The following is a 25,649-nucleotide window of genomic DNA, read 5'->3' on the forward strand; positions in this document are numbered from 1 at the left end:
CTTTAAAACGGAAAAAAGGGGTACAGCTTGAGCAGTGTTTAGTTTAACACATGGATGGCAAAAAAAAATGGTCAAATAAAGAATATTTAGCGAGTACGGGACCTTACCTCGCTTTTTTCACCGTTTGAAACAAACACACTAGCGTGACGTCGACAGATGGTCGTGTACTTTTATACTCTGTACAGCTCCACCTACTTTGATCCGAGTGGTCATCTCATGCATATTGATATTGAGTTATGCTAGAGACCATCATAAGCAGACTATAAACTGAGGCAGAACAGCCTAAATACCAGAAACTTTGTTATACAGAGCAGCATCTATGTTATTTTGTATTTTATGTGTCCCTAAAAAGCCATAGAACCTGCTACCATGCTTAGTTAGTAATCTTCATCAGTAGGTTGTATGCTTTTTAATTTATTGTTTTAATATTTGTGGACTCATTACATAATACATGGAGAATCATGATATATTTGGTAAAAAGGTACTATTTATTTGTTTATTTATAATAACTACATAACACTACCAGATGGTGGCAGTAGGCATGTGCTCAATTCAGTGGGTGGCACGTAAAGAAATGTGATCCTACTGCGCACGCGCGTTTTCCAATCACACTACCATATCAGCCATTAATATGTAGAGCTCAGTGGCACATAGATTAATCTGCTTCAGTTTGTATTTATATCCAGGTTTAAAATGTCTGAGCTCGAAGCTAGTGTATCGTGTTCTCCGCAGTGTGCGGAAACAGACCATATAAAAAATACAGACGATATAAATCCAGAAATAGTACAAAACACTAACACCAATATTTCTCAGGTTGAAGGTGAGTCTTTCAGTTGAAACCCTTCAAAAACTTCAGAATGCAGTCATATGGAGTTTGTATGCATCGAGTGTTTGTGTCTGAGTTGATTAAGATGGATTTATGGGTGGTAATAAAGCTTAGCGAGCCAACAAGCTAAGCTAGGCTAAATATTGGTACCCATCGTTCAGCTTAAACAACCACCACAAAAATCCCTTTTTAAAATAAACTCTTTCGTTTTTAAGTAGATTATCATCGTGTATTTAATGAAAAAACACGATAAGACACAAAACGCGAAGTTAATGGATCATACAACCGTGTAAATAGATACACTCGACGCTTAAACTAGTCGGGTAACGTTGGCTAATGTATTTCTAGCCTCGTGATGACACTTCGTCGTCATTATTAATTTGGAAAGTAACATCTCGTCATTTGAGTTTTAAGTAGTTTTTTTGTATTTGTAATTAATAATCTAAAACTAGTCTTGCATTAAATATTGGGTTTACATCTTTGTTAGTACTACAAACATGCAGATGAATTCTAATGTAGTGTTTTTGCTTTACAAAAATGTACAATATTTGTCACATTCAGGAACAGCAATACTGAGTAAATTTGATCAGTTTTATGTGTTTTTATATCTTTATATTATGTAACTATAAAGTTTGACAGATATTTCAATAACCTGACGCTGTTTTATTTAAATGAAAGAATATCTATGAAGAATATCCAATTGTGAACTGTGCTTTTATAACCCCCCTCCAAAAAAGCATGCACAATATCAGAACCATTTCATTTAAAATTATTATTTTTCTCAAATATCACTTTTAATAATTTATTATTTACATTTTAATGTTTTGATGCTTAGAATCAGTTGTAGCATGCCAAAATATTAGTTTTAATTGTGGTTTTAGTGATATATTTCAAGTTGTGTCTATATAAGTTATATGGCATTAAAAAATCAGTGGAGCATTAAATGTATGAAAGATTTTTTAAATTTTATTTTAATTCTGACTAGTTCCACTAATCTTGCACATCAAAAACCTTACATGCTATTATTAGAATGTTTTGCTTATACTTTGACTGTTATGTATTATACACAAGAGTAATGAATATCTTACCAAACTACTTGAAATTACGTTTGTATTGCATTTAGTTTAGTGCTACAATTTATGCAAAAAATAAAACTAAAATCTTGGCACAGTTTGGCCAATTATACTTATTTTTCTATTTCATATTGTGCAGTAGCTTTCATTTCTTGTTATCATCATAACATCATCATAAATGCCATGCTTCATGAAAATCTGATTTATAAAAAAGGTGCTAATGAGATCCCATCCACACAAACCACATCAGTCATTCTACATATATCCATAGTGACTCTTTCAGGTATATCACTAAAAAAAAAAGTGTTACATGCGGAACTGTTGCAAACAATTTATTTGTGTTGAATTTAAACAAACAAATTAAATTGAATAATGTTTAACTTAATTTGTTGGTTTAAATTCAACACAAATAAATTGTTTTCAACCACTTAACTTAAAAAAATTGAGTAAATCTAAGAAATCATCTTTGAATATTTTTTTTCAGTGTAGCTGTTTTAAACGTGTATTCCCTCTCACTTTTGCTATTTGATTGTCCTGTAGGGACTCAGAATGATGATAATCTTCTTAAGGGCCTGTTGACAGATAGCTTCTGTCATGTGTGTGAAGCATCCCTAATCCACGAGTCTCAGAGAGTTTCTCATTACGAGGTTTGTGGAATTGAGTGCTTCAAGATTTTTTTTCATGTAATCTCAAAAAGGCTACACTCATATTTTAAACTTTTATTTCTGTCTATACAGGGGAAAAAGCATGCACAGAGAGTCAGGATGTACCTGAACAAGAAAGCTAAAATGAATAAACAGAGACAAGAAAGTGAAGGCCTTTTGGTATGTAATAAATTAATGCTAAATGTACACTTGAAGCCAAAATGATTAGCCCTCCTGTGAAATTATTGTGTGATTAAGTAATATTTAATCGAGAAAGGACATTTTGACAGTATTTTTGTTTATTTTTTTTCTTCTGGATTTTTTTTTCTTTCAGTTGGCTGAAATAAAAACAGTTTTTAAATATTTCAAAACAATCTTTAAAGTCAATATTATTAGCCCTCTTGAGAAATATCTTTTTTGATTGGCTACAAAACAAACTAATGTTTTCCAATGACCTGTCAAATTAACCGTACTTGTCCAGTTAACCTAATTAATCTAGTTAAGCCTTTAAAAATTTTACTTCAGGCTGAATACTAGTATCTTGCTAAATAGCTAGAAAAACATTTTAAACTGTCTTTAAGGCAGAGACAAAAAATATAGTTTTATCCTTTAACTCTCAATTATTTATCATGCTCTTATTGCTGTAAAGATAACTATATATATATATATATGATGCTTTTATTTGAATTTTGTCTGCATATTATTCTTGTATATTAATTTTTTTGTCTGTATATTATATCAAATAGTGGTGTAACGGATCACAAATCCCACAATTTGGATCACATAATGTTTTTTTTTTTTGTCATGGATCGGCCTTTTTTTTTTGATCAGGGAGGAGAAAAATGAAATTTGCTTTTCATTTATTACAAAAAAGGCATTGCAAGAAACTTTTGTTGAAAAATAAAATGAAATAATCAGCTGAATAAAAATAAATTATTGAAAAAATTTGTTGAAAAAAATATTTGGTACTGTGAAAAACTCACCGTTACTACAACTGTTGCTGATAATGCTAAATATATCAATCTAACATTATAATTTGTACAACTCATATTTATTTTTTGTTTAATTTTCAATAACTGATTTAGTCATTCACTTAAAAAAACTTCATGTTTCATTAATAGATGATCTTTTTTTTTTAGAATTATTCAGTGGCATATTTTTGATGGCTAGCTGTCGCCACCTATAGGTTAAATAATTGCTGCCTACAACTTTCATTTTTGCTCATTGTTAAAATGCATATGAAGGTGATTTTAACTATAAACTGTTATCCCAGTACTTCTGTGTTATTTGACGGTTTGTAAATTTTTCATAACTAACTCAAAAGACTAAAGACTGAATCTCTTTAATAAACATATGCAAATCACCATCATTTATAGTTTGTTGCGTGGGTGTTGAGATCCGGATCTTTTAATGACTAATCTTGCAGCTTACACTGAATGCACTGATGCAGGCTAAACAAATAGTGAAAAGAAAACACCTTTAATAACCTAAGAAACCCACCACATCCTGAATAACCCACCACAACTTCTTCCGCATCATTATATTTTACAGGAAAGCCTAAATGCTTTCATACATGTGATCTGAATGACGCGACAGACGATCTCTCTGATCGCTACAAATTTAGGATTAATCTACCAGTTAAAAAAAGTATTTATTTGCATCCCACGTTTGTTCTGAACCGTGGGTTGTGATCTGTACAAATCCCTCACACCCCTAATATCAAATAGTGCTTTAGAGTGTGTGTGTGTGTGTGTGTGTGTGTGTGTTTGACACATTTTTCTAAGGATATTTAGATGCAACATCCTGTCTTGTCAAATCTTAAATAAACTAATTTGGTTATCAAAACCATTATGTTAAAAAACTCCCCTCCATTAAACAATACTTGGAGAATATTTAAAAATATTTATTAAACATTTTATATTCATGATATTTTCAAAGGACGGCTAATCATTTTTATTTTAATTGTATATGCTATAGTTACATACAGTTTTTTTTTTTTTTTTTCAGATTGGTCTGTCGGCAGAGAAATTCTGTGAGATGTGCAGTATGGTGTTCAGTTCCCCCACTGTGGCAAAGTCACACTATGAGGGCAAAGTTCATGCCAAGAACATGAGAAAAAACAACGTTCCACCACCAAGAGGTGTGACTGTTTACACTAGAATCTGGTTAAGGACTCTATTCCTTCATTAACAATCTTTAATATTTTCAGTACTTCCGGCACCTGTCACAGAACCCACAGCTCCTATTGCCATCCCATCTGAGGTTCCTGTGCAGAATCAAGTTACTCAGGAGCAAAAGGACACTTCTGGTTTGGCCGATCAAGGAGTCGACCTTAGTGACCCTAACAAGTACTGTCCACTGTGTAGTGCATCTTTTAACAACCCCCTTGTGGCTCAGCAGCACTATAGTGGCCGAAAGCATCAAAGAAACCAGGCCCGACAAGATATGCTGGACCAGATGGGGGAGAAGTCAGAGCAAGGTATATGAAAATACAAAACTACACTGATTTATTAAATTCATTCATATTAAACATGTGATAATTATAGAAAATTTAGTGCAGTATTTATTTTTTAGTATTAATATTTTAGATTTAGTCATTTTGTACTATTTTGTTTTTCTTTCTTTTATACAGCAAGCTCTCTGACTTGCCCAATTTGCTGTCTGACACTCAGCTCAATAGAGATGTACCAATCACACATGCAGGGAAACAAACACCTCATTAAGTGAGTGACATCACTGTCTGGTTTGTCATTTAATGGCTTTTTTCATTATTTATTTTTTTATTGTAGTGACAACATCCTTAGCTGTATAACTGAATTTATGGATGCTATGGGGGCGGGAGGAGGATGTAAAATGTTTTAAAATGTGTAATTTTATGTGCCTTTTTTGCATGGGCTAAGACAGACAAAACCATATTTGATGGCTTTTTGGTTCCTGCCACTAGGTTAATTTTTATGATATCATCTTATTTAAATTATTATCAAAATTCAAAATTAAATGAAGTAATCTGATTTTTTAAATACATTTTTTAGGGATATGTATTGGCAAGAATCTCAATACAGGGGTATAATATTATGTATTGTAATATATTGCAATACTTTTATGTTAGGAGGATCTCATTTTAGAATTACTGTCATGAAGTTATATGTATAAAACAAGAGAAAATAAATTATAATCAGAGCAGGGATAAGCACTGTTTTTGTGCAATGTGAGTTAAGGATAGACAAATCTTTTCTTACACGCGTTGTATTGCTCTTATTTTACATTTTTGTGTAGGCCATATTGGTTAAACACTAACTTAGATGAAGCACTTTTCTCCAGGAAGAAGTTTATTAAAGTTATTATTTTATATCAAAGTGAATAATCATATTGAAGGTTTTGAATGTAAAATTTGAAGTGTTTTTTTGTGTGTGTTATCTCTGATTGATTTATGAAATGATGCACTAAGTTGCTGATGTGGCAGTAAATAAACAAACATACATCTCTTTTAGATTTTAGATAGATATTGTCTGGTAACAAATTTGCTAAAGAATGAGCTTTTTCAAATATTTATTAAATTAAGTAAATCTGTTTTAAATTAAGTAATTAATAAATTAATAATAATAAAAAAAAAAGAGTAGTTTTTTTTTTTTCAAAGTTCATTTTCCGAGTCATGGATTTTTTAAATATATTTATTTCTTTATTTTTTTGTCACTTTAAGTTGTAGTTTCCATTTACTAAAATGTAATTGAACCATTTTTTGAATTCATTCAGCAGATTTCTTGTCACTTTTAGCTTAGCTTAGCATAATGAATTGAATCGGATTAGACCATTAGCATTTCGTTAAACAATTTCCAAAAAAAAGCTTTGTTTATTTTGCTATTTAAAGCTTGAGTCTTCTGTAGTTACATCGTGTAGTAAAGCCAAAATTAAAAATGGTTTCAAGGCGCTGTCTAGAAGTAACCTATTCTAATGTGCTGCATAATATCACTCCGCCTGGTGCAGCCATGGTACGGCAGCAGAGTTTATTGACTGTTACTCCAGAATGAGAGTATAATTCCTAGCAATATTTGCCTAGAAAGTTTTTTCCTTATTTATAACTATGCTAATGGTCAAATCTGACTCTATTCATTGTTAACTGTTAAACTCTAAGTGACTTGTAAAATGAGCCTTATACAAAAATAAAAGGTGGAGTTTTCCTTTTAAGTTAGGCAAAATTATATCCAGGCTAAACTATTTTAATATTGTGCAAGCTCAACAGCAGCTTGTTTTTCTGTTGATTAGGTCAAGGAAATTCATCCTTTTCAGTCAGGGAAAAGTTAAGGAATTTGATATTTGCTTTATAGTGGAAACCCTGTTAGGCCATATTAATGTATCACATGTTTACATGCAACCTTTTTTTTTTAAACGACCACTTAAATAAGTGAAATTCACACTTTTGTCTTGCCCCCTTAGAGAGAAGAAAGTTATTGACCTGTGCAAGTCCCAGAAGAAAGTGTACAACTCCTTCCAGGACGAGCTGGCTGACTACATTCAGGTGCAGAAAGCCCGTGGACTAGATCCCAAAGCAGGACAGGGCCCCGTAGGTCACGCAAGCAAGGCTGAGGAGGATGAGAGTCCAACAGAAGACCCACAGACAGCAGAAGAAATCCCTCATCCTCCTCCTAGTCACGTAATACCACGGTTTCCACCCCCAGCTTTCCCTCGACCCCACTGGCGTCCACCATTTCAATCTGAGATCAGTCCATTTGGCTTTGGGATGAGAGGCCCTGTCCCGCGCTATCCTCCAGGATACATGCTCCCCCATTCCCATCCTCCTCTCATACCAGCCCAGCAGTATAAAAGAGCAAGAAGCCCAGAGTCTTTTAGCTCCTCTTCTTTCTCCGACTCTTCATCCTATACTAGCAGCAGTAGCGAAAGCAGCAGCAGTTACGACAGCAGAGAGCGAAGGAGAAGCAAGAGGAAGACCAGGAAACAAGGGAAGAGCAGGAGAGCGCAGGAGGAAGGAGGGGATAGCGAAAGGAAAAAGAGGCGGAAGGAAGACAGGAGAGGAAGTGTTGAAAAAGAAGATGACGGGCATAAGAAATGCAAGGAGAGAAGACGGAGAAGCTCTAGCGAAGACGAAGAAAGCAGAAGTAAACGGAGATCAAGGAAGAGGCACGCGGATGAACAGCACGTAAAGAGACGGAAAGAGGAGGAAGTATTAGAGAAACAACAGGTGGAAGTGCAAAATGAAGAGGGAAGGATGGAGGAACATGTTGAGGAGTCTAAAGATGCCAAGCAAAAACACAAAAAAGAGAAGAAGAAGGGAAAGGAGAAGATCAATCAGGAAGACAACAGGACAGAGGAGGAAAGGCTCTGGGATGAAACCATTCTTGGTGTTTTTTAGACACTTCTCCACTTCTCGATGATGGTTTGACAGTATTGTTGTAATATAACTGCACGGGACCTCTGAAATAGTGCTGAAATATCATCTCGCATCTCATTTATGCTTTCCAGAGAATTCTCAAAGGCTTTTCTTTTATATTAAATCGCATCTGCTCACAATTCCTTTTTAAAGGACTCAAAAGTATTTTTTTTATATTATTTATAACCCCTAAATTAATTTAAAACCCAAACTTTCTTTTATTTTTTTCTATGGAGTGCAAAAGTAGATATTTTGAAGAATGTTCATGCTGTTTTCCCACCACAATCAATGAATGTGATCGTAAATGAAAAATAATAGTCTAAAAAATAGAGTTAACTAGAGTAAAATACTGTAATAGAGTTATCGTGTGAGGTACACGTCAAAATTCAAGTTATTATACACAGAGAGCTTCTGTAATTCTATTTTTTCTGACGCATAAGGCTCAAGAAGCTACGGTATTTATTTAAAAAACACCACAGTATCATATAACTTCAAAGTACCTTTTATAGCACAATTTAAATGAACAACAAGGTACTTTTAAAATACTTTTTTAAAGTCTTGTAGAATTCATCTACTTTCACATTGTGGAAAAGAGCAGTGTGAGCATTGTACTAAACGTCTCCTTTTTCTATCATCCATAGAAAGTCAGTCACGTGAATTCGGAATGGTACGAGCGACTCCTTCAAATGCTCAGGACTACAATGTATATATGATGTGTGTCTGTAGAGCTGCTGGAGAAACCAGAAGTAACTTTATACTTTATGGTTTTTTATGAAGGAAACACAACATTAGCCATCCACTCATGTCCATGTGGATGTATCCTGCAACTCGCTTTCAAGCTTTGTTCAAATAAACTGTTTGTGTCATTATAGATTTAGTAATTATTTATTTTCTAAAAATTTCTAATGCAGAAACGTTTTCGTATCATGGTTTTCTTTAGGGGACAGTTCAGTATAAATGCATCTCCAATCTGTTTTCATCATAATTTATTCATATAACAAAATGTGTTTATGCTTGTTAGACACACAGCCTGTAGTCTACTTTTTTAAATCCAGTCCTAAAAGATAAAATAAAATGCATATGAATTAATGTTCCACAGAAATTATCTCATACTTAACATTTCCTACTGTTTTAGTGGTGCATATCCTGTAATGTGCATTCTATATGGTTGCCATGACTAGCTAAAAGGGATAGTTCACCCAAAACTAAAAATTCTGTCATTTACTCACCCTTGTTGGTGTTTCTATTATCTGTTGAACACAACAGGAGACATTTTAAAGAACACTGGAAACCTATAACTATTGATCTCCCTATTTGTTTTTGCTTCTATGGAGGTCAGTGGTTACAGGTTTCCAGTTTTCTTCAAAATATCGATTTTTTTGGTTAACAGAATTAAAAAAACAAAAAAAAAACAAAGGTTTGAAACCACTTAAGAGAGTAAATAGGAAAATTTTGGGTGAATGAACTCTTTAATTGAAGCATTTCCACTTTTAGCCTCAAGGAGGAGCTGATTGACAACTGCATATGATTCGATCTGCTAGAAACAGCTTTCAGGCCTCGTTTATATTCAAGAAGCATATCAATAATACACAACGAGGTTAAAATGATGAGTTGTTCTATAAGAAAACAAATCTGCATGCTGAATTACTATTATTTTGCCTGTTTCAGAAGAGCTTCAATTATAGACGTACATTTTTTATTGTGTTTGTTAAACTGATATCAAGTCAGCCTCATTTGATGCGGCATATGCAGGAATAGTTTAGTTTGCAGGTCTAACAGGTGCAGGAGTTAAACGAGGACACAAATGCTACTCAGTTGACCTCTTTCTTGCATAGAGCTGCATTTCCTTTTTTTTCAGACAGTTATCACACAAAAAATGCTGCTCAATCAAAACATCCTCAACTACCTCCATTTTTGTTTTGTTTTTTGGGGGAAAAAGGAGAACTGTGGGATTGTGGGAAGCTGAATGTGAATGTTTCAAAGGAAACGATACTTAAAATGTATAAACTAGGGGGATTTCCATCACTCTCACATCAAATAAATTTCGACGAATTATATTAACAAACGCGTGATTTAGTTTTAGAGCATTCTGCTTTCCTCAGATTAATCACATGATGATGTTGATGTTTTTATTTATGAATATGTTTGTATTTATATTCAAAATGTGCGCTACACTATGTGGGATTTTATATCAGTAAAAGTCCATATTTGACTTAACGTTGTGTCGACTATTGACAAACCCAACTGTTGGGTTAAAAATGGTAAAAAAAATTTTATTAAAATTATTCCAACAATGGGTTGTCCATATATGATGTAACGTCGTTGGGTCGACTATTGATAAACCCGACCATTGGGCTAAAAATGGTAAACAAAATGTATTAAAATTATCCCAACAATGAGTTGTCCATATTTGACAACATTGGTTTGACTATTGACAAACCAAACCGTTGGGTTAAGAATGGTACTTAAAATGAATTAAAATTATGATGAGTTGTCCATATTTGACTTATAAGTGAGTTTGGCAACCCAGCATTTGATTTGTGTGTGTGTGTGTGTGTGTTAATTTAATGCAGATTAATAAAGAAAGCTTTATTTATCTTTATTTTTAATTTAATAGTTACACTTTATTTAACTGTATGTATAGACACAATAATATTAATAAACTTAACCATTGGGCTAACAACGGGAAATAAAATATATTACAATTATCCCAACAATGAGTTGTCTACATTTGACTTAACATTGGATCGACTATTGACAAACCCAATCGTTGTGTTAAAAATGGTAATTAAAATGTATTAAAAATAAAATTATCCAAACAATGGGTTGTCTATATATGACTTAACATTGGGACGAATATGATAAACCCAACCGTTGGGCTAAAAACTGTAAATGTGTTAAAATTATCCCAACAATGAGTTGTCCATATTTGACTTAACATTGAGTTTGGCAACCTAGCATTTGATTTGTGTGTGTTAATTGGATGCAGATGAAAAAAGACAGCTTTATTTATCTTTATTTTTAATTTAATAGTTACACTTTATTTAACAGTCAGTATGGCCACAATAATTACATACTAATCTTACAATTAAATATGAATTTTTCATGAACATATTGCAGAAATGTAATATTTTTATTATTATTATAATGAGTTTGGTATCTTTCATTTCACTCATAAACGTTGTAATAAAACCATTTATTTATCTTGATTTCTAAAGTTTTAACTTTCTAAAGTTTTTTAAGTAAATATTCAAACTAACTAAAAAGGTTAGGTTTATCACGCTTATGCTAATTTTATTACTTATTGAAAGTACTCAAACATCACTGACACCCGTGATACATGTTGGTCATGTTTTGATGCACCCATTTTACATCACAAATGAGAGTAAAAGTCAATGTAATAAAATATGAATTAATACTATAATTTCACAAGGCTTTTCTGTCTTGTTTAATATTTTAAAACTTAAAAGGCCTGATTTTCATTCACTTTCAGTATATCAAATGGAGTGTATTGCACTTTATATTTCGGCTTTTGTGGCAGAAAGAAAAGTCATTAACGTTTAAAATACTGCACTACTGGTCAAAATAGTATGTATCCAAAGTATTTCCTACTTACACTCTAAAATGCTGGGTTGTTGTACCCCTTTGGCATTTAATATGAACAAATCTAACCATTGGGTTAAAAAGTGTATTTGAAAATAAATTTTAAAAATTTACCCAACGTTGGGTTTGTTCATATTTTGCCCAACATCGGATTAAAACAACCCAGAGTCTACCAAAGGGTAAATAAATTTAATCAATAACACAGTAAAAACAGTACAATGATTTTTGAAAAGTCATGTAACACTTATTTTTAATTGTAATAATATTTCAAAAATATTTGTGCTTTAACAGGATTTTTTAATCCAATAAATGCATTTATTGTATACCATAAGTTTAAATTTTGACCATTAAATGACATGACGGCAAGTAAATGTTCAGTTTTGCATCATCTCTACTTTTGAATTGCAGGCAGGATGAATTTACAGTATAATTCAGCAATACTTGATCTTCAAATGCTCTTGTATCAAACTTGTTGGATCTAACACCTGTATTTCTCACGTAGCGTTTGTACATCAAAACTATATGAACTTTTTTTTCCCTAAGCAACCACAGAGTTGAAAGCCCTCCGTCGACACTCATCGCTCTCTCTCTCCTCTCAAGCCCCTCAGAGATCTCCTGTTTTCAAAGAATCGTGTGGTTCGGCTCCCTGTGTCTCGACCTCCGAGGCGCGTGTGTTTTTCCCACATCCTCCCCTCTTCACGACCCTCCAGCAGCCCATGAGCCCCTGCAGACCTCCAGAGAGAGACGAGGCCCAACGAACAAACTCAAAACTCCTACACAGCAGCTTCAGCTTCCAGAGGCCCACACACTCGGGTTTCATTAGAACGCGCAGTGGAAAATAAGCTTGCTTATTCGCCTAAATATTGTGTATTGAAAAAAGTGATGCAAAAAAATGTGTGAATTATGTGCACTTTTGATTGTTCGTCCCGTAGAAACTGCAATCTAAAAAATGCTGGGTTGTCATAACTCCATGTCGAGTCAAATATAGACAACCATTGGGTTAAAAATGATTATTTCAATTGAATTGAAAAACTTTGTCCAAACAATGAGTTGTCCATATTTGACTTAACGTTGAGTGGACTATTGACAAACCCAATCGTTGGGTTAAAACTGATAATTAAAATATATTTAAATTATCCCAACAATGGGTTGACCATATTTGACCTAACGTTGGGTTAAAAATGGTAAATAAAATTAATAAAAAAAAATAAAATAAAATTATCCCAGCAATGGGTTGTCTATAATTTACTTAATGTTGGGTTGACTATTGACAAACCCAATCGTTGGGTTAAAAATGGTAAATAAACTGTATTAAAATTAAAATTATCCCAATAACGAGTTGTCCATACTTGATTAACGTTGGGTTGACTATTGACAAGCCCAATCATTGGGTTAAAAATGGTAATTAAAATGTATTAAAATTAAAAGTATCCCAACAATGGGTTGTCCATAATTGACTTAACATTGGATCAACTATTGACAAACCCGATCGTTGGGTAAAAAATGTTAATTAAAAGGTCAAAAAATTATCTTAACAATGGTTTGCCTATATTTGACTTAACGTTGGGTTGATTATTGACAAACCCAATTTATTTTCCAAATTTTAACTTTAATTTCTTAAGTAGATATTCAAACTGTTTAAAAAAAGGTTAACTTTATTATATATATATATATATATATATATATATATATATATATATATATATATATATATATATATATATATATATATATATATATATATATATATATAAAATAAATAGATAATAAATATTAATATACAGTATTAATGTAGACATTTAGACAGCAGAGCCAAAGTGTAATAACAACCAATAAATTATTGGGTTAAATCTGTATAATTGTACAAAATTGTAAAAAATAAATATACAAATAAATTTAAAATGTAATTTTGTTACATGTAATTAACTATAAATATAACTACACAAGGTTACACACATTAGCAGGCCCCGCTGTGTACTAAGATACGTTTCCCAATATTTAAAACACAATTCAGCCACCTGTCAGCCAAATCTGTCTTTTAATCATTTAAATTGACTCTTGAATAAATCCTACTGTCATACATGTTTCACTTGGCCCACGAACCACCAAAAACATGTCTAAAATATCTGCGATCTATCACCATCAGAAATAAAATAGCATACTTTATCAATGCTTAAAGATTAGGAAGTATTGTTAACACTTTATTTTAAGGTGCCTTTATTGCACATATGCAGTGTATTATTGTGTAATTACAATTAATAATGCATAATTACATGCACCTACACACATTATAAACCTAGAATAGGTTTATGTAATTAATTATTATTCTTTAGTTGTCAGAAAAATGACACAGGAACAAAAACACCTTAAAAAAAAAACAACTAAAGTATTTTGTTTCACCCTTTCTAGCAATAACGTGCTTACAGGCGGAATAATGAAGTGATTTTGGTAGCTTGTTCATCCCTTGCAGTATGTTGAGTATAATTGTGATTTTTTTCATCATGTCTGATATTTATCAGAAGTGTTTTCATATGTGTGTGTTTCAGATTTGGCGCTGTGCCAGCTGTGGTGCTTTGCGGACAGAAGCAGGTGTTTCTCAGGTCACGCAGCTGCGTTTGGGTAAAAGATCATCTTAGGAAATACGTTTAAGATTTAAATTCATTTTAAAATTAAAATAAAACACTTGAGGGACTCCTAAAGTATTGAATGACCAGTATTTTATATCTTTGATTTTTATTTTGTAAAATTGTGAAATTAGTGCTCAAATATTTTTAAAAATCATCCTCGGGTGTTTGGAGATCGTTTGTGTTCACATGTATTGGTTTGATTTCAACTACACTGGTTTTAAAGTCTGTAAACCTCTAATTTCTCTAGAAATCATATTTTTTTAGTCATGCTTTTTATTCAAACAAGGTTACGTCTTTAAAATGTGTTAAAATAACATCATACTTCCAGATGATTAAAGTTGACTCCATTTGCAAATAATCCACTGAACGTGAATAAAAACAAAATCACTAAATAAAGATAAAATTAATCAGAATTTGCCAAAATCAGTTTAAATTCCATCACTTTTCCTGTTCACATAATTAGGCACTTTAACAGAATTCTTCTGTTCAATGTTTTTCAAAAGCTGCTATTTACGTGATAACGAAACTAGAAACATGTATTTTTCCGAAAAAGACTCCTGAAAAACTCCTATTTCACTGATGTTTTATGTATTTGTGTGTTTCCTCTGACTCATTCTCTGATAGGCTGTCAGTAATTGGTTCATTGGCTTCACACACACATACACACACACCGGCCCTCCTTTCAGTGTGACACATGAAGAACAGAAAGAAAACAACAGACACACAGTTGACAGCTCACACACAGACGCCCAAAAATGACCCTGCATTGTGTGTGCTCTTGCTTGTTCATATTGACGGCAGGTAAGAACTTTATTTTGCATTATATCATTATATATTACTTTCAATGAGACCTGAAATTGAACGGCTACAGTGATATAAGCTCTGCATGACGAAGACTCAAATGTAAATCAATAACTGGCAATGTATTATAGCTTCTACTTAAATCCTGTCTTTTATTGGTGTGGCATTCTGTAAATACTGCATTGTCAATTTATATATTTGTATATTGTTTCTAAATATGTTACGATGGACTCTGATGGTGCGCTGTAGGCCTAAAGGTGTTTTCCACTCTAAGTCAAATACAAGATTTACTGCACTTAAAAATACAGGGTATGGAAACTGTATGTTTAATAACTTTGAAATGTAAATGGAAAGTTAATATTTAATACATTTAGAGTAAGTAGTAATAGTTTGTGGTATTGTTTGTTTTTCTCATACTGAGATACGGTAATATATTGTAATATAAGGTGATATATATTTTTGGAGTTCCGACTGATTGATTGTTAGCTACATTCTTAAAAATAAAGGTTGTTTATTGGTTTTAAGAGGAACGTTTAACATCTGTTGAACATTTGGATTCCCCAAAAGAGTTTTTATTTATTTATATATATATATATATATATATATATATATATATATATATATATATATATATATATATATATATATAGTGGGAAAAGGTTATTTATGTTAAGTAATCAAACATTGCTCAACTGTGGCGTCTTTGCAAAAAAAAAAAAATTGTAAAATATTTGTATTTTATATTGGAATCTTTATTTTTAAGAGAGTACAACAATTTTACGTATCTGATCATATAGAAAAGTGTTACGAGTTAGAAAATAATATGTTTATGTGAAGTAACAGATTTATTTGCATCTAACAGGTTTAATTATTCTAAAAAATGTTGTTGTTTTTTTTTTCGAACAAAAAACATATTTTATGTCTGGTTAGTTCTTTTGCTCAGTTAAGTTTCGATAACGATCCACTCTTTCAAACTAATAATCGGATTACAATGGTAGTCAGATTCACTCTCATGTTTTTACAAACTACTTTGTATTCCACACTGAAATGCATATTGTATACTTGCATTGTGATATATTATTTTTCAAACCATATATATCTATACTAATATGCATAAGCGGAGTGAAAAATAAATGAATTAAAACTGAATAGCTTTTAATTTCTTAAACAACCAGGTTCGGAATATATTTATTCCACAGTCATTTCCAAGATGACCATGTGGAGATTCATCGAGCTCAAACTGTGAAAGAACTCTTCATTTTCACACAAGAGTTGACCAGCTGTTGACCCCATTGAAGGTCTTTGGGACGTGCTGGAGTAGACTTTACAGAGTGGTTCTCCAAAGGGTTAGATATAGGAGGCGCTCTTATTGTATATACGAGATCACAAACAAAAAATAATATAAATGAATGTAATTGCAATAAACTGTGACACTGCATGAGGTTGTTGAAAACAATGGCACGATAAATGCACACCACAAAGGTAAAGGACGAAAAACAAAATAGACTGGACAGATTAGATTTTGGCCCCCATGCAAGCGCAGTAAGAACTATAATGCTTAATCCTTTAATATTCCCACGTAAGCCTACAGAACTTCAAAATTTCAAAGCAATTTCAAGGCAAGGCACTGATGAGCCAACTTTGTATAATCTGATTACGACTAAAATCTGGTTCGCTAAAGATTCTTTCTCAACCTCTTTTGGAATTTGAAGCAAAATCTTTTATATTTTTTTCAATTTTTTCTGACTTGTAATAAGAATATGTCAGTGTCAGGACAAAAAATGTGTGCCTTTTCCCCCTAGGCACTTATAAGAAAGGAAAGGTGTTTTGCAAGAGGACACAGACAGCATAGATGATCTACAATAGTGTTCTGTCTCTTCAGGTTTCCATTCTTACAAAACAAAAGGAAATCTTTGACTTCTGCATCTTCAGTCCTCTATGGTCTATTGTTGTCAGCTACAGTAGTTCTGTTACTGTTGTTTTTCTTATCACAGCTTGTAATTCTATTTAAAACACATGTTCCTGCATAGAAAAAAAGTAATGTGAGAGATATGTTCATATTCTTAGAAATAAAAGTTACTGAAATTTATGGTTCCAAGAAGAACCTTTTACATCACTTTCTATTGCACAAATATTCAATGGCATGACTGTTAAAACCACATGGCGTTATTTTGAGTTTGAGTTTATATACTAAAAAAAAAGGGTTTGTTGTTTGTTCAAACTACCTATTTAAAATAAGCTAAACAATACAGTTCTTGAGATTTTTTGACAACTTAATTGTTTTATGTTCAATCCACTTAAATTTGTAAAACACTAATAAGTTAACTGAAGTCCTTCATGTCCTTCAAAATCCGAACAGATAACATCTATACACTATAAAAAAAAGAAAAGTCACAACAACATATGTTTTAATGTTACTTAAACTTTTTTAGTAAGTTAGTCAGGTTTAAACTACTTTTTAGATTATACAAAATGTTAACCAGCCAGTTAAGATGAAGTTACTTGTAAAGTTTATTTGATTCAGCTTAAAAATGTAATGGAGCAATAAATGTTTTACTGTGTATTCATAAAATTTAACGAATATCTAAAATATTGGTAGTCAAAGCCGGACTAATGATTGTTCCCTTGTTTCTCCTAAAGCTTCTATGCTGCCTTCCTTCCAAGCGACGTCAGCTATTCGCTATCCAAAAATCAATGGCTCAGAAAGTCTGAACTGTGACTGCCCAGATCACGCCTGCCAGGAGGTTTTTTGGTACCGATACCTTCAAACGACAAACACTTTTCAGTTCCTAATGTACGTCAATAGCGCCGGCAGAGAGGAGATCGCAGAAAACCTGAACCATTCTCTCAAGGGCACGGTGTCCAATGGACCAAAGGTGTCCTACAACCTGCGCATCGCAGATCTACAGCGAGAAGATGCTGGCTTTTATTCCTGCATGTTTAAAGCCAAAAAGATAATGCCCAGAGGATATTACATAAAGCCTGGAGGTATGCTCTAGTGCCCTTCTATGCTTTCTTCTTGAGTTACAGCACCTGTGATTCTCAAGTAGTCAAAGTGCTAACATGCCCGATCCCGCTTATAGCTTTCTTAATCAGAGGGTATAGGATAGGGTGGTATGGCATAAGATCTTTAATGTATACATTTATTTAACATTTAGGTAGACCTAAATAGCATGGTATTACACTGTAAAAAAACTATTATTAACTTAAAAAAAATAAAGACACTGTAAAAAAAGGCAATTTTAAACCTATTGCTTTTGATGAGATTAGTTGACTTAAAAGTGAGTAAACCTGTTGCTTTTATTGCAATTAGTTGAATCAAAAGGTTAGTAAAATTGCCGCTTTTTTGTGATTGGTTGACTTTACTTTTAAAAAAAAGTGAGTAAACCCATTGGTTTTAGTGAGTTTGGTTTACTTTACTTTTTAAAAAGTAAGAAAAACCATTGCTTTTGATGTGATTGTTTGACTTAAAAGGAAGTAAACCTGTTGCTTTTAATGTGATTGGTTGACTTTACTTTGAAAAAGTGAGTAAAAAAATAGCTTTTAATGCAATTAGTTGACCTAAAAAGTGAGTAAAATTGCCGCTTTTAATGGGATTGGTTGACTTTACTTTTAGAAAAGTGAGTAAACCCATTGCTTTTAATGCGATTAGTTGACTTAAAAAGTAAGTAAACCTGCTGCTGTCAATGCGATTGGTTGACTTTACTTTAAAAAGTGAGTAAAACCACTGCTTTTAATGCAATTAGTTAACTTAAAAAGTGTTTAATCCTGCTGCTTTTAATGCAATTAGTTAGCTTAAAAAGTGTTTAATCCTGCTGCTTTTAATGCAATTGGTTAACTTAAAAAGTGTTTAAACCTGCTGCTTTTAATACGATTAGCTGACTTAAAGAGTGATTAAACCTGCTTCTTTTAATGCAATTAGCTGACTTTACTTAAAAAATTGAGTAAACCATTTTCTTAAAATGTTTATAAAACATATTGTTAAAATGATGTCAGCTTGTTGGCGTAACAGCCCAGTGGTTAGCACACTGACATGATGCAGAAGCGCTCCGGCCGTCCCAAGTTCTAATCCCAGCTCTTGGACCTTTCCCAATCCTACACCCTACCCCCCCCACACCCCTCTCCCACTTCACTTCCTGTCAGACTACTGTCATGTCAAACAAAGTCAAAAATGCCCAAAACAAATCTTTAAAAAAATAATAATAATAATAATGTCAGCTTTAACAGGTTAACTTATTTTTTAGGTAAAGTAACTAATCGCTTTTAAGTGTAATCCTGTTGCCATAAAAGCAACAGGTTGGCTTAAAAATAGTGAGTAAATTAATTGTAACTTAGAATGGTTAAGTTGACTTAATGTTTACAATTCCATCTAATTCGTTTGCTTCATAATTTAAAGCAACAAGTTGTCACTTTTTAAAGAAACTAATTTCATTTTACAGCAGACTTGCTTTGTCCGCTTTTTTGTTAATGAAACAAGTTATTTGCTCACATGAATCACACTAAAGAAACTGATAATATTTTTGTATGAAGTTTATAAGATCTTTAATGGTATTGTTCAATGGAAATGTTTAGGCTGAAGATACCAAAGCAGTGAAACCGAGACACTGAATGCTGGTTTAAAGAGTCATACTGGTAAAATTACACTAGGATTGAGGTTTTCATCCTTGACAGCATCTTTACCTGCAAGGTGGAGGTTTCATTATAACATTTTTTTTTAGGGTGCCTTGAGAATATGTCAAGATCAAGTAACTTAAAATAAGTGACTGATGGGTGTAAAACGGAAAAGCACCATTGTAATTTTTTGTTTTATTTTGCATTAATTTCCAGACATTTCCAACACTAAAACGTAACTGCGCAGTGGAAAATAGAACTAAAACAAAATACTCAACTCGCTAATCATGTAGCGATCTACATTTTCACTGTTTTTACAGACTTATTGTTTTCTCAGAGTGTTTACAAATTCAATGAATTGTTCAAATATGGCCTGAGAATCGTTTAGTTCATTTAGTCTAAGCAATCTTAAACCACCTGTAGGATCTTTAGTCTGAAAAATGTACATTAGTTGACTTGGTTGTAAGGTTTTTGGACACACTGGATGCAAATTTCGTATTTTTTCACAGAAATTTAAAAGCACAGAAATCTGGAGTGCATGAGAGGAAATTATTACTTTTAAATTTGGACTGAACCATTCAATATTTGTATTAGTCTTATGCATGTAATTTTTTTTGTCTTCATTTTATCAGAAAATGTTGTAAATGTAAATTTTTCATACAACAAATGTAAATCTTTGGAATCAGTATCCACAGTTATGTCCTGACGCTCTCTTTTCTTTGTTCTCAGTGAATCCTCCAACACTTCAGCCGCCAACAGTTAAGACAGAGAAACCCAAGAGAACCCCCTGTAATCATTGCAAACCCAACAGGACCACTGAAGGTTTGGATTAAGACATGCTTTTAAATGTTACTGATTTCTTGTTCTTTTAACCTGTACAACACATACACAATCTGATTTTTATGACTTTCTGGTTCCATTTAGACCTACATACCATGGTATGACTGCCTTGTCAAAAGACCTCGTCTTTTTAGCCTATACACGCACACACACACACACACACACACACACACACACACACACACACACACACACACACACACACACACACACACACACACACACACACACACACACACAAACACACACACAAATAAAACGATTATATAAAGATCCTTTTATGAAATTTGTAGGAACAAGAAATCTGAGAATTGCAAGTATTATCAGTTGTATTTAAAGGAATTTAATGAAATTATTTTAATTGCCCAAAATGGTGCAGATTACTAACTAAACAACATACATCACTTTAAATGAAGTGTCATGAATTCAGAAATGAAGTGCTGAATTTCAAGCTGTGTGTGTGTGTGTGTGTGTGTGTGTGTGTGTGTGTGTGTGTGTGTGTGTGTGTGTGTGTGTGTGTGTGTGTGTGTGTGTGTTGTGAATGAGCTAATCAGCAAATTACAACCCCAAAACTGATGTTAGAAAGTGGAAAAAGTGTTATATAGGCTTCATAGATCATTTTTGGCACATTAAAGTAAATAGAAAAGTTCAAATTGACCTGAACAAGAAGTGTGTAACTTTTTATAATGATTGCCTCCTAAAAAAATGAAATAAAAATAATAAAATAAGACAAAAACTGTCTAAAAAGAAATGATGTATATTTTGAGGGTCTTAAAACACATTTTCAAGCATTCATTGCTTATTAAGAGCTATAAAATTTTAGATTTTATTTCAGAATTTTATAGGTCAAAATTGTCCTGACTGTATTTTCAGCATTAATGTTTAGTTTGCTTGTATTTGTGTTTCAGGTTGTGAAAGTTCGGTGCTTTGGCCAGGCATCGGTGCTCTTCTGCTTTTGGCCATTGCTCTTGCGGGCACGCTTTACTACTTCAGTCGTGAGTACACACACAAACGGAGCTTGCAGATGTCTTTGTAGCATGGTACATGAAAGAAAGAGCTTGAGGACTTCAATTTTACCATGCAAGATGTTTAGTCTTTTGAAATTTTCAGATCTCCCATGCATGTACTGTATGCAGAAGTCCATTTCTGAGATACTTTTTTTAGTGCTTATAGTTCAGCTACGGATTAAAAGTTACAAACAATAACAAATTCCAGTTAAATAGACTTAAATAGGATAAAACATTTTAGATAAATTAAATTTGATGTGTACACGCAATAAAACATTTGTTGATGCATTACATTTTTTAAGTTTAATTAAATTAACTTTACAAGTAATTTCAACTTAACTGGCTGGTTAACATTTTGCAAAATCTAAAAAGTAGCTACAAAAGTTAAATCCTGGCTAACTCATTAAAAGTTTCTTAAATAATGCACCATTAAAACATATGCTGTTGACTTTTATGTAAAAAAAATATATTCTATACATTCTTTAATTCAAAGTTTAAAGTGTGTTTGAAAATTGTAGTATTTGTTTTACTATTTTAACTACAACAGTTTCTTCCACATTTAAATAAATCTTTTTTTAAATCATAAAAAGTGGCAGTTTTGTTAATATTCATTTTAAGAGAGCATGACAATGATTTAACTTCATAAAAGTTACAAAATAAATATGAAAAAGTATGAAAAGATTTATTTTTTTCTCTCTCTCTGTTATTATCTGTACAAATCACAATAATTTTAAGTGAAATCTGAAAGAAATGTCATTAGAAACTTTGAAATGAAAAAACAGATTAACATTTTACTCAGGCCAATATCTAATAAATCCATTAAATCCAAAGAAACTGAGGCATTCTCGTTAATATTTCAACTTTGTTTTTTTAAACAGGTTTACCTAAAAAGTGCAGACATCGATTCACCAAGTAAGTAAAAAAATGTTTATCTTTCACCTACATACTAAGATTTCAGTGTTTTCTTTATAAAATTAAACCATTTAGCCCATTTATGTTAGTTTGTGTAGTAAAAAAACATTCATTTAAATAATAATTGGGCCTTTCAAGCACGAAAATGAGCAAACAGAAAGCTTATGGATGTTAGTTAATGCTAATTTTTAGGTTTATTGACTTATTAGACTCAACCTAACTTTGATAACCATACAAACAAAAACATTGTAGACTATTTTGCCAGTATTGTATGCTTTATGAGCATAAGAAAACTTTTTAAGCATTAAAAAAACGAAAATTCACTGTAGTTTTTTTTTCCACAGGACGAATCCATTTCGATGAACAAAAATGAGACTCTTCATTTCCAAACAAAATGTATCTACAATTTTATAAAATAAATCTAATTACCTTAAAATCTATGCTTGTCTTTTAAACTGCATGTATTATATGACTCCTGACCTACAGTAAAAGCTTGCCATTTTTGTTCATTTTTAGGTGGTGGTCTTTTTTCCCTAAAAGTGGGCCTGTAGATACCAAGTATATTATGTTTTAAAATGTATTACGTTTATGTGTGAATTACAAAAACAGCTTCAATCTGCTCTTAGTTCTGTTATTACAGTATTCACCCTCAAAACTGAACTGATCTCACCTTAAACCTGGACTAAACCCAGCTGTTCGTCTTAAGAGACTTTATATATTTTTTTATTTTACTTTTACCATCAGTAATGAAATGTACAGTTTTTCTGATGTTCTTTTTTTCTGTGCTGATATGTTTATTATTCTGCTTCAGATGTTGTTTACAATCGTGTTTTAATTAAACTCTTGTATTTGAGCGTTGTTTATGTGCTTTAGGTGTCTCCCTGTCTTTGTGTGAGGGTGTGCTGGTTTGGGTGCTATCAAGTTTCCCTCTGAGGGTGTGTGTTGCCTTTATGAAACTATACTGAATTATACTGTCTGATCACAGACAAAAATGGTGGTTTGATATTTGCTGTTTTAGTTCAGTCTAACAGGTCATCTATGTACACATGGTGGTAGTCAGTGTTGGGGAAAGTTACTTTTGAAAAGTAATGCATTACTTTTAAGTATATATTGAATATTGAGTTACTCCCCTAAGTAACTAGTTGCCTTTTTATAGTAAGTAATGCGTTATGAGCAATTCCATCCAAATGTCAACCTTGCCATGATAACAAAATTAAATTTTCACCAAAATATCGAAACATTTCTGCGTTTTTTTCTGTAAGCAAATATTTTTCTGTGCTTTAAAAATACTCAAAAAGTCTCTGTCAATGTTTTCAAACTATTATATTTGATTTACACAAGTGCCAATTTCACATCTGTCACATCTATAATGAAGAGACGTCACATCCATAACGGAGCTTTTTCCTCATAAATGAAAATAATGTGAAATAAAGCAAATTATTAATTTTTGTTCTTTAATGAGCCGACTCTTATCCTTTTGATGAGCTTTATTTATTTTGGGTTGTGCCGTTTAATTCACAGAATTACTACAAAGTATGTTGTATACGGTAAACTTGCAGACTTTTTTCATCACATCCATAATTTATGTTTATTTTCCTCATTTAAAATAGAAAAAATGTTTACAGATTAATATTTTCTGCTCCCATAACTCTGTGGTTGTTTGTTTTGGAAAATATAAACAAATGTTTCAATAATGTTAACATATACTTTCTGAATTTATGTTTTAAGATTTTACTGCAAATGTCACATCCATAACGCTGGAATTGCTCTTATGTTACTTTTGTGAGACATTTCCTTAACTTTGCTGAGGCTTAATTTAACGTTAGTCTTATTAGTTAAGTAAAATCATTGTCCATTGAGAAAATACCCTTTTCCTTTTCATCAATGAAAATAATGAACCTATTCTCTCATTGAGTATGTTCATTTTAATTCAGCAATTTATTTTTCAAAAGTTAATCAATTAAATAAAAAGTAACTTATATTACATTTTAAAAAGTAACTCGTATCACTTATTTTTAAAGTAATTTATTACTTTACTCCTTACTTAGAAAAGTAATATTATTATGTAACTCACGTTACTTTTAATACGTTGCCCCAACAATGGTGGTAGTATATCTAATTCTAATTCTAATGGTCTGTCTCTAAAAGTAAGGGGGACGTTTCCCCGTCCCCTCCGGTTGCTACGCCCCTGGTAACGTTAAATATTAACGTTACTTCATTGTATATCTGGGTCTCGACGTGTGGTTTATGTTAGCTCAACTCACCTGTCATCAGTCCTCAGGTAGTTCACTGGTTGCTATTGCCAGGTTACATCTCCATTAACTAAAGATATGCGGGCTTTGTAGCTCCAATAACAGAAAATATTAGTTCATCATCAGTCTCGAGTCCTCGCGTTTCGAGTCTTCATTCAGCAAGTGACTTCACCGTTGATTGACAGTTGATACTGAGGCCGTAAAAAACGTATCCATTTCATACACTTCTCTCAGAAAAAAAGGATGAAATATATACCACCCAGCCTTTCTATATAGCAACTGTCTTCGTTGAAAGTCCCATACGAGCACATTTTCACCATGTTTCACTTTAAACAGCTAATCTTACACTTCATGCTTATTTTGTTTACACAGACGGTTTTGTTTGTCAAAATTGGCTGAATGTGACGGCGCACAGAATATCGGCGTTATGATTGGCCGGAACACCTGTCAATCAAACTGCCGGCGAAGTGGTCAGTTTTTTAAAGTGATGATCACAAATTTTTATGAATTAGCCACTCATTTACTTAAGTATATCGATACACAATATTGATGAATTGTTGTGAGATTGGAAAAGGTAACTGTGACTTATCTCAGAATTCTGTAAAAAAAAAAAAAAATTCTCACAATTCTGACATTGTTTAACATCACTACTTTCAGGTCTTCCTTGCAATTGCTACTTCCTATTTAACAACCCAGACTTTATTTTGTCTCACTATTTTTTAAGTTAATATTGAATTATTCTGACTTTTATTTGCAATTAAGAGTTTATAATGTTATTAAACTTTTTTCAAAAACTTTTTTCTCACAACTTTGTAGTCTATAGGCTAGGGTGCAAATTACATGGGGTTTAGGGGAGGATTGACCCCCCTAATTAATGCTTGATCCCCCCTGAAGGACATTAAAACAATTTGTATGGGGTACAGTCCTTTAAATAGTAAGACATGTTTTGCATCTTAAATTCTAATTCTAATGAAATAATAGATAATACAAATATACATTTGACCACCCCCCTATAATGGATTATACCATTGTGAATGCATAATATAAGCTGATAGACATGGTAAGCA

At 32.4% G+C, this 25,649-nt stretch overlaps 2 protein-coding genes and 2 long non-coding RNA genes across 5 annotated transcripts; 2 read left to right on the forward strand and 2 right to left on the reverse strand.

Annotated features, from left to right (window-relative positions):
* The first annotated feature begins 598 nt into the window (after window positions 1–598).
* zmat1 (zinc finger matrin-type 1) lies at window positions 599–8,800 on the forward strand. The gene is given in 7 exon segments (NM_001030231.1): window positions 599–820; window positions 2,440–2,546; window positions 2,637–2,723; window positions 4,551–4,683; window positions 4,753–5,022; window positions 5,176–5,266; window positions 6,978–8,800. Coding segments are annotated over 5 exon segments (1,488 nt in total). The 5' UTR covers window positions 599–820; window positions 2,440–2,546; window positions 2,637–2,663; the 3' UTR covers window positions 7,912–8,800.
* LOC147831852 (uncharacterized) lies at window positions 8,034–12,734 on the reverse strand. The gene is made up of 2 exons (XR_015520111.1): window positions 12,697–12,734; window positions 8,034–10,592 (listed from the first exon to the last, which is right to left on the reverse strand). It is a non-coding gene; the product is annotated as an uncharacterized LOC147831852 (long non-coding RNA).
* A 616-nt stretch (window positions 12,735–13,350) lies between these two features.
* On the forward strand, window positions 13,351–23,198 carry cd8b (cd8 beta). Of its 2 annotated transcripts, XM_087300924.1 has the most exons (7): window positions 13,351–14,960; window positions 17,601–17,948; window positions 20,301–20,393; window positions 21,320–21,406; window positions 22,297–22,330; window positions 22,675–22,726; window positions 22,847–23,198. In XM_087300924.1, the coding sequence occupies exons 1-6, from the start codon at window positions 14,915–14,917 to the stop codon at window positions 22,691–22,693; spliced, it is 627 nt and encodes a 208-aa protein (XP_087157050.1). In that variant the 5' UTR covers window positions 13,351–14,914; the 3' UTR covers window positions 22,694–22,726; window positions 22,847–23,198. The 2 variants fall into 2 exon arrangements, with proteins under 2 accessions (XP_087157050.1, XP_087157049.1); XM_087300923.1 differs by having other exon boundaries at window positions 22,675–23,198.
* LOC141379992 (uncharacterized) lies at window positions 17,943–25,011 on the reverse strand. Its single transcript, XR_015520057.1, has 3 exons — window positions 24,595–25,011; window positions 20,506–20,546; window positions 17,943–20,358 (listed from the first exon to the last, which is right to left on the reverse strand). It is a non-coding gene; the product is annotated as an uncharacterized LOC141379992 (long non-coding RNA).
* Window positions 25,012–25,649: the final 638 nt, after the last annotated feature.

The sequence above is a fragment of the Danio rerio genome, chromosome 21, assembly GCF_052040795.2.
Source record: "Danio rerio strain M-AB ecotype USA chromosome 21, GRCz13ab, whole genome shotgun sequence".
Taxonomy (NCBI): Eukaryota; Metazoa; Chordata; class Actinopteri; order Cypriniformes; family Danionidae; genus Danio; species Danio rerio.

What these genes read in the sequence shown, in the direction of transcription:
- cd8b (XM_087300923.1), top strand. Translation starts at nt 14,915, where the DNA reads ATGACCCTGCATTGTGTGTGCTCTTGCTTGTTCATATTGACGGCAG. An exon ending in ATATTACATAAAGCCTGGAG is followed by an intron (nt 17,949 to 20,300) that starts GTATGCTCTAGT and finishes CTTTGTTCTCAG; the next exon opens with TGAATCCTCCAACACTTCAG. An exon ending in ACCCAACAGGACCACTGAAG is followed by an intron (nt 20,394 to 21,319) that starts GTTTGGATTAAG and finishes TTTGTGTTTCAG; the next exon opens with GTTGTGAAAGTTCGGTGCTT.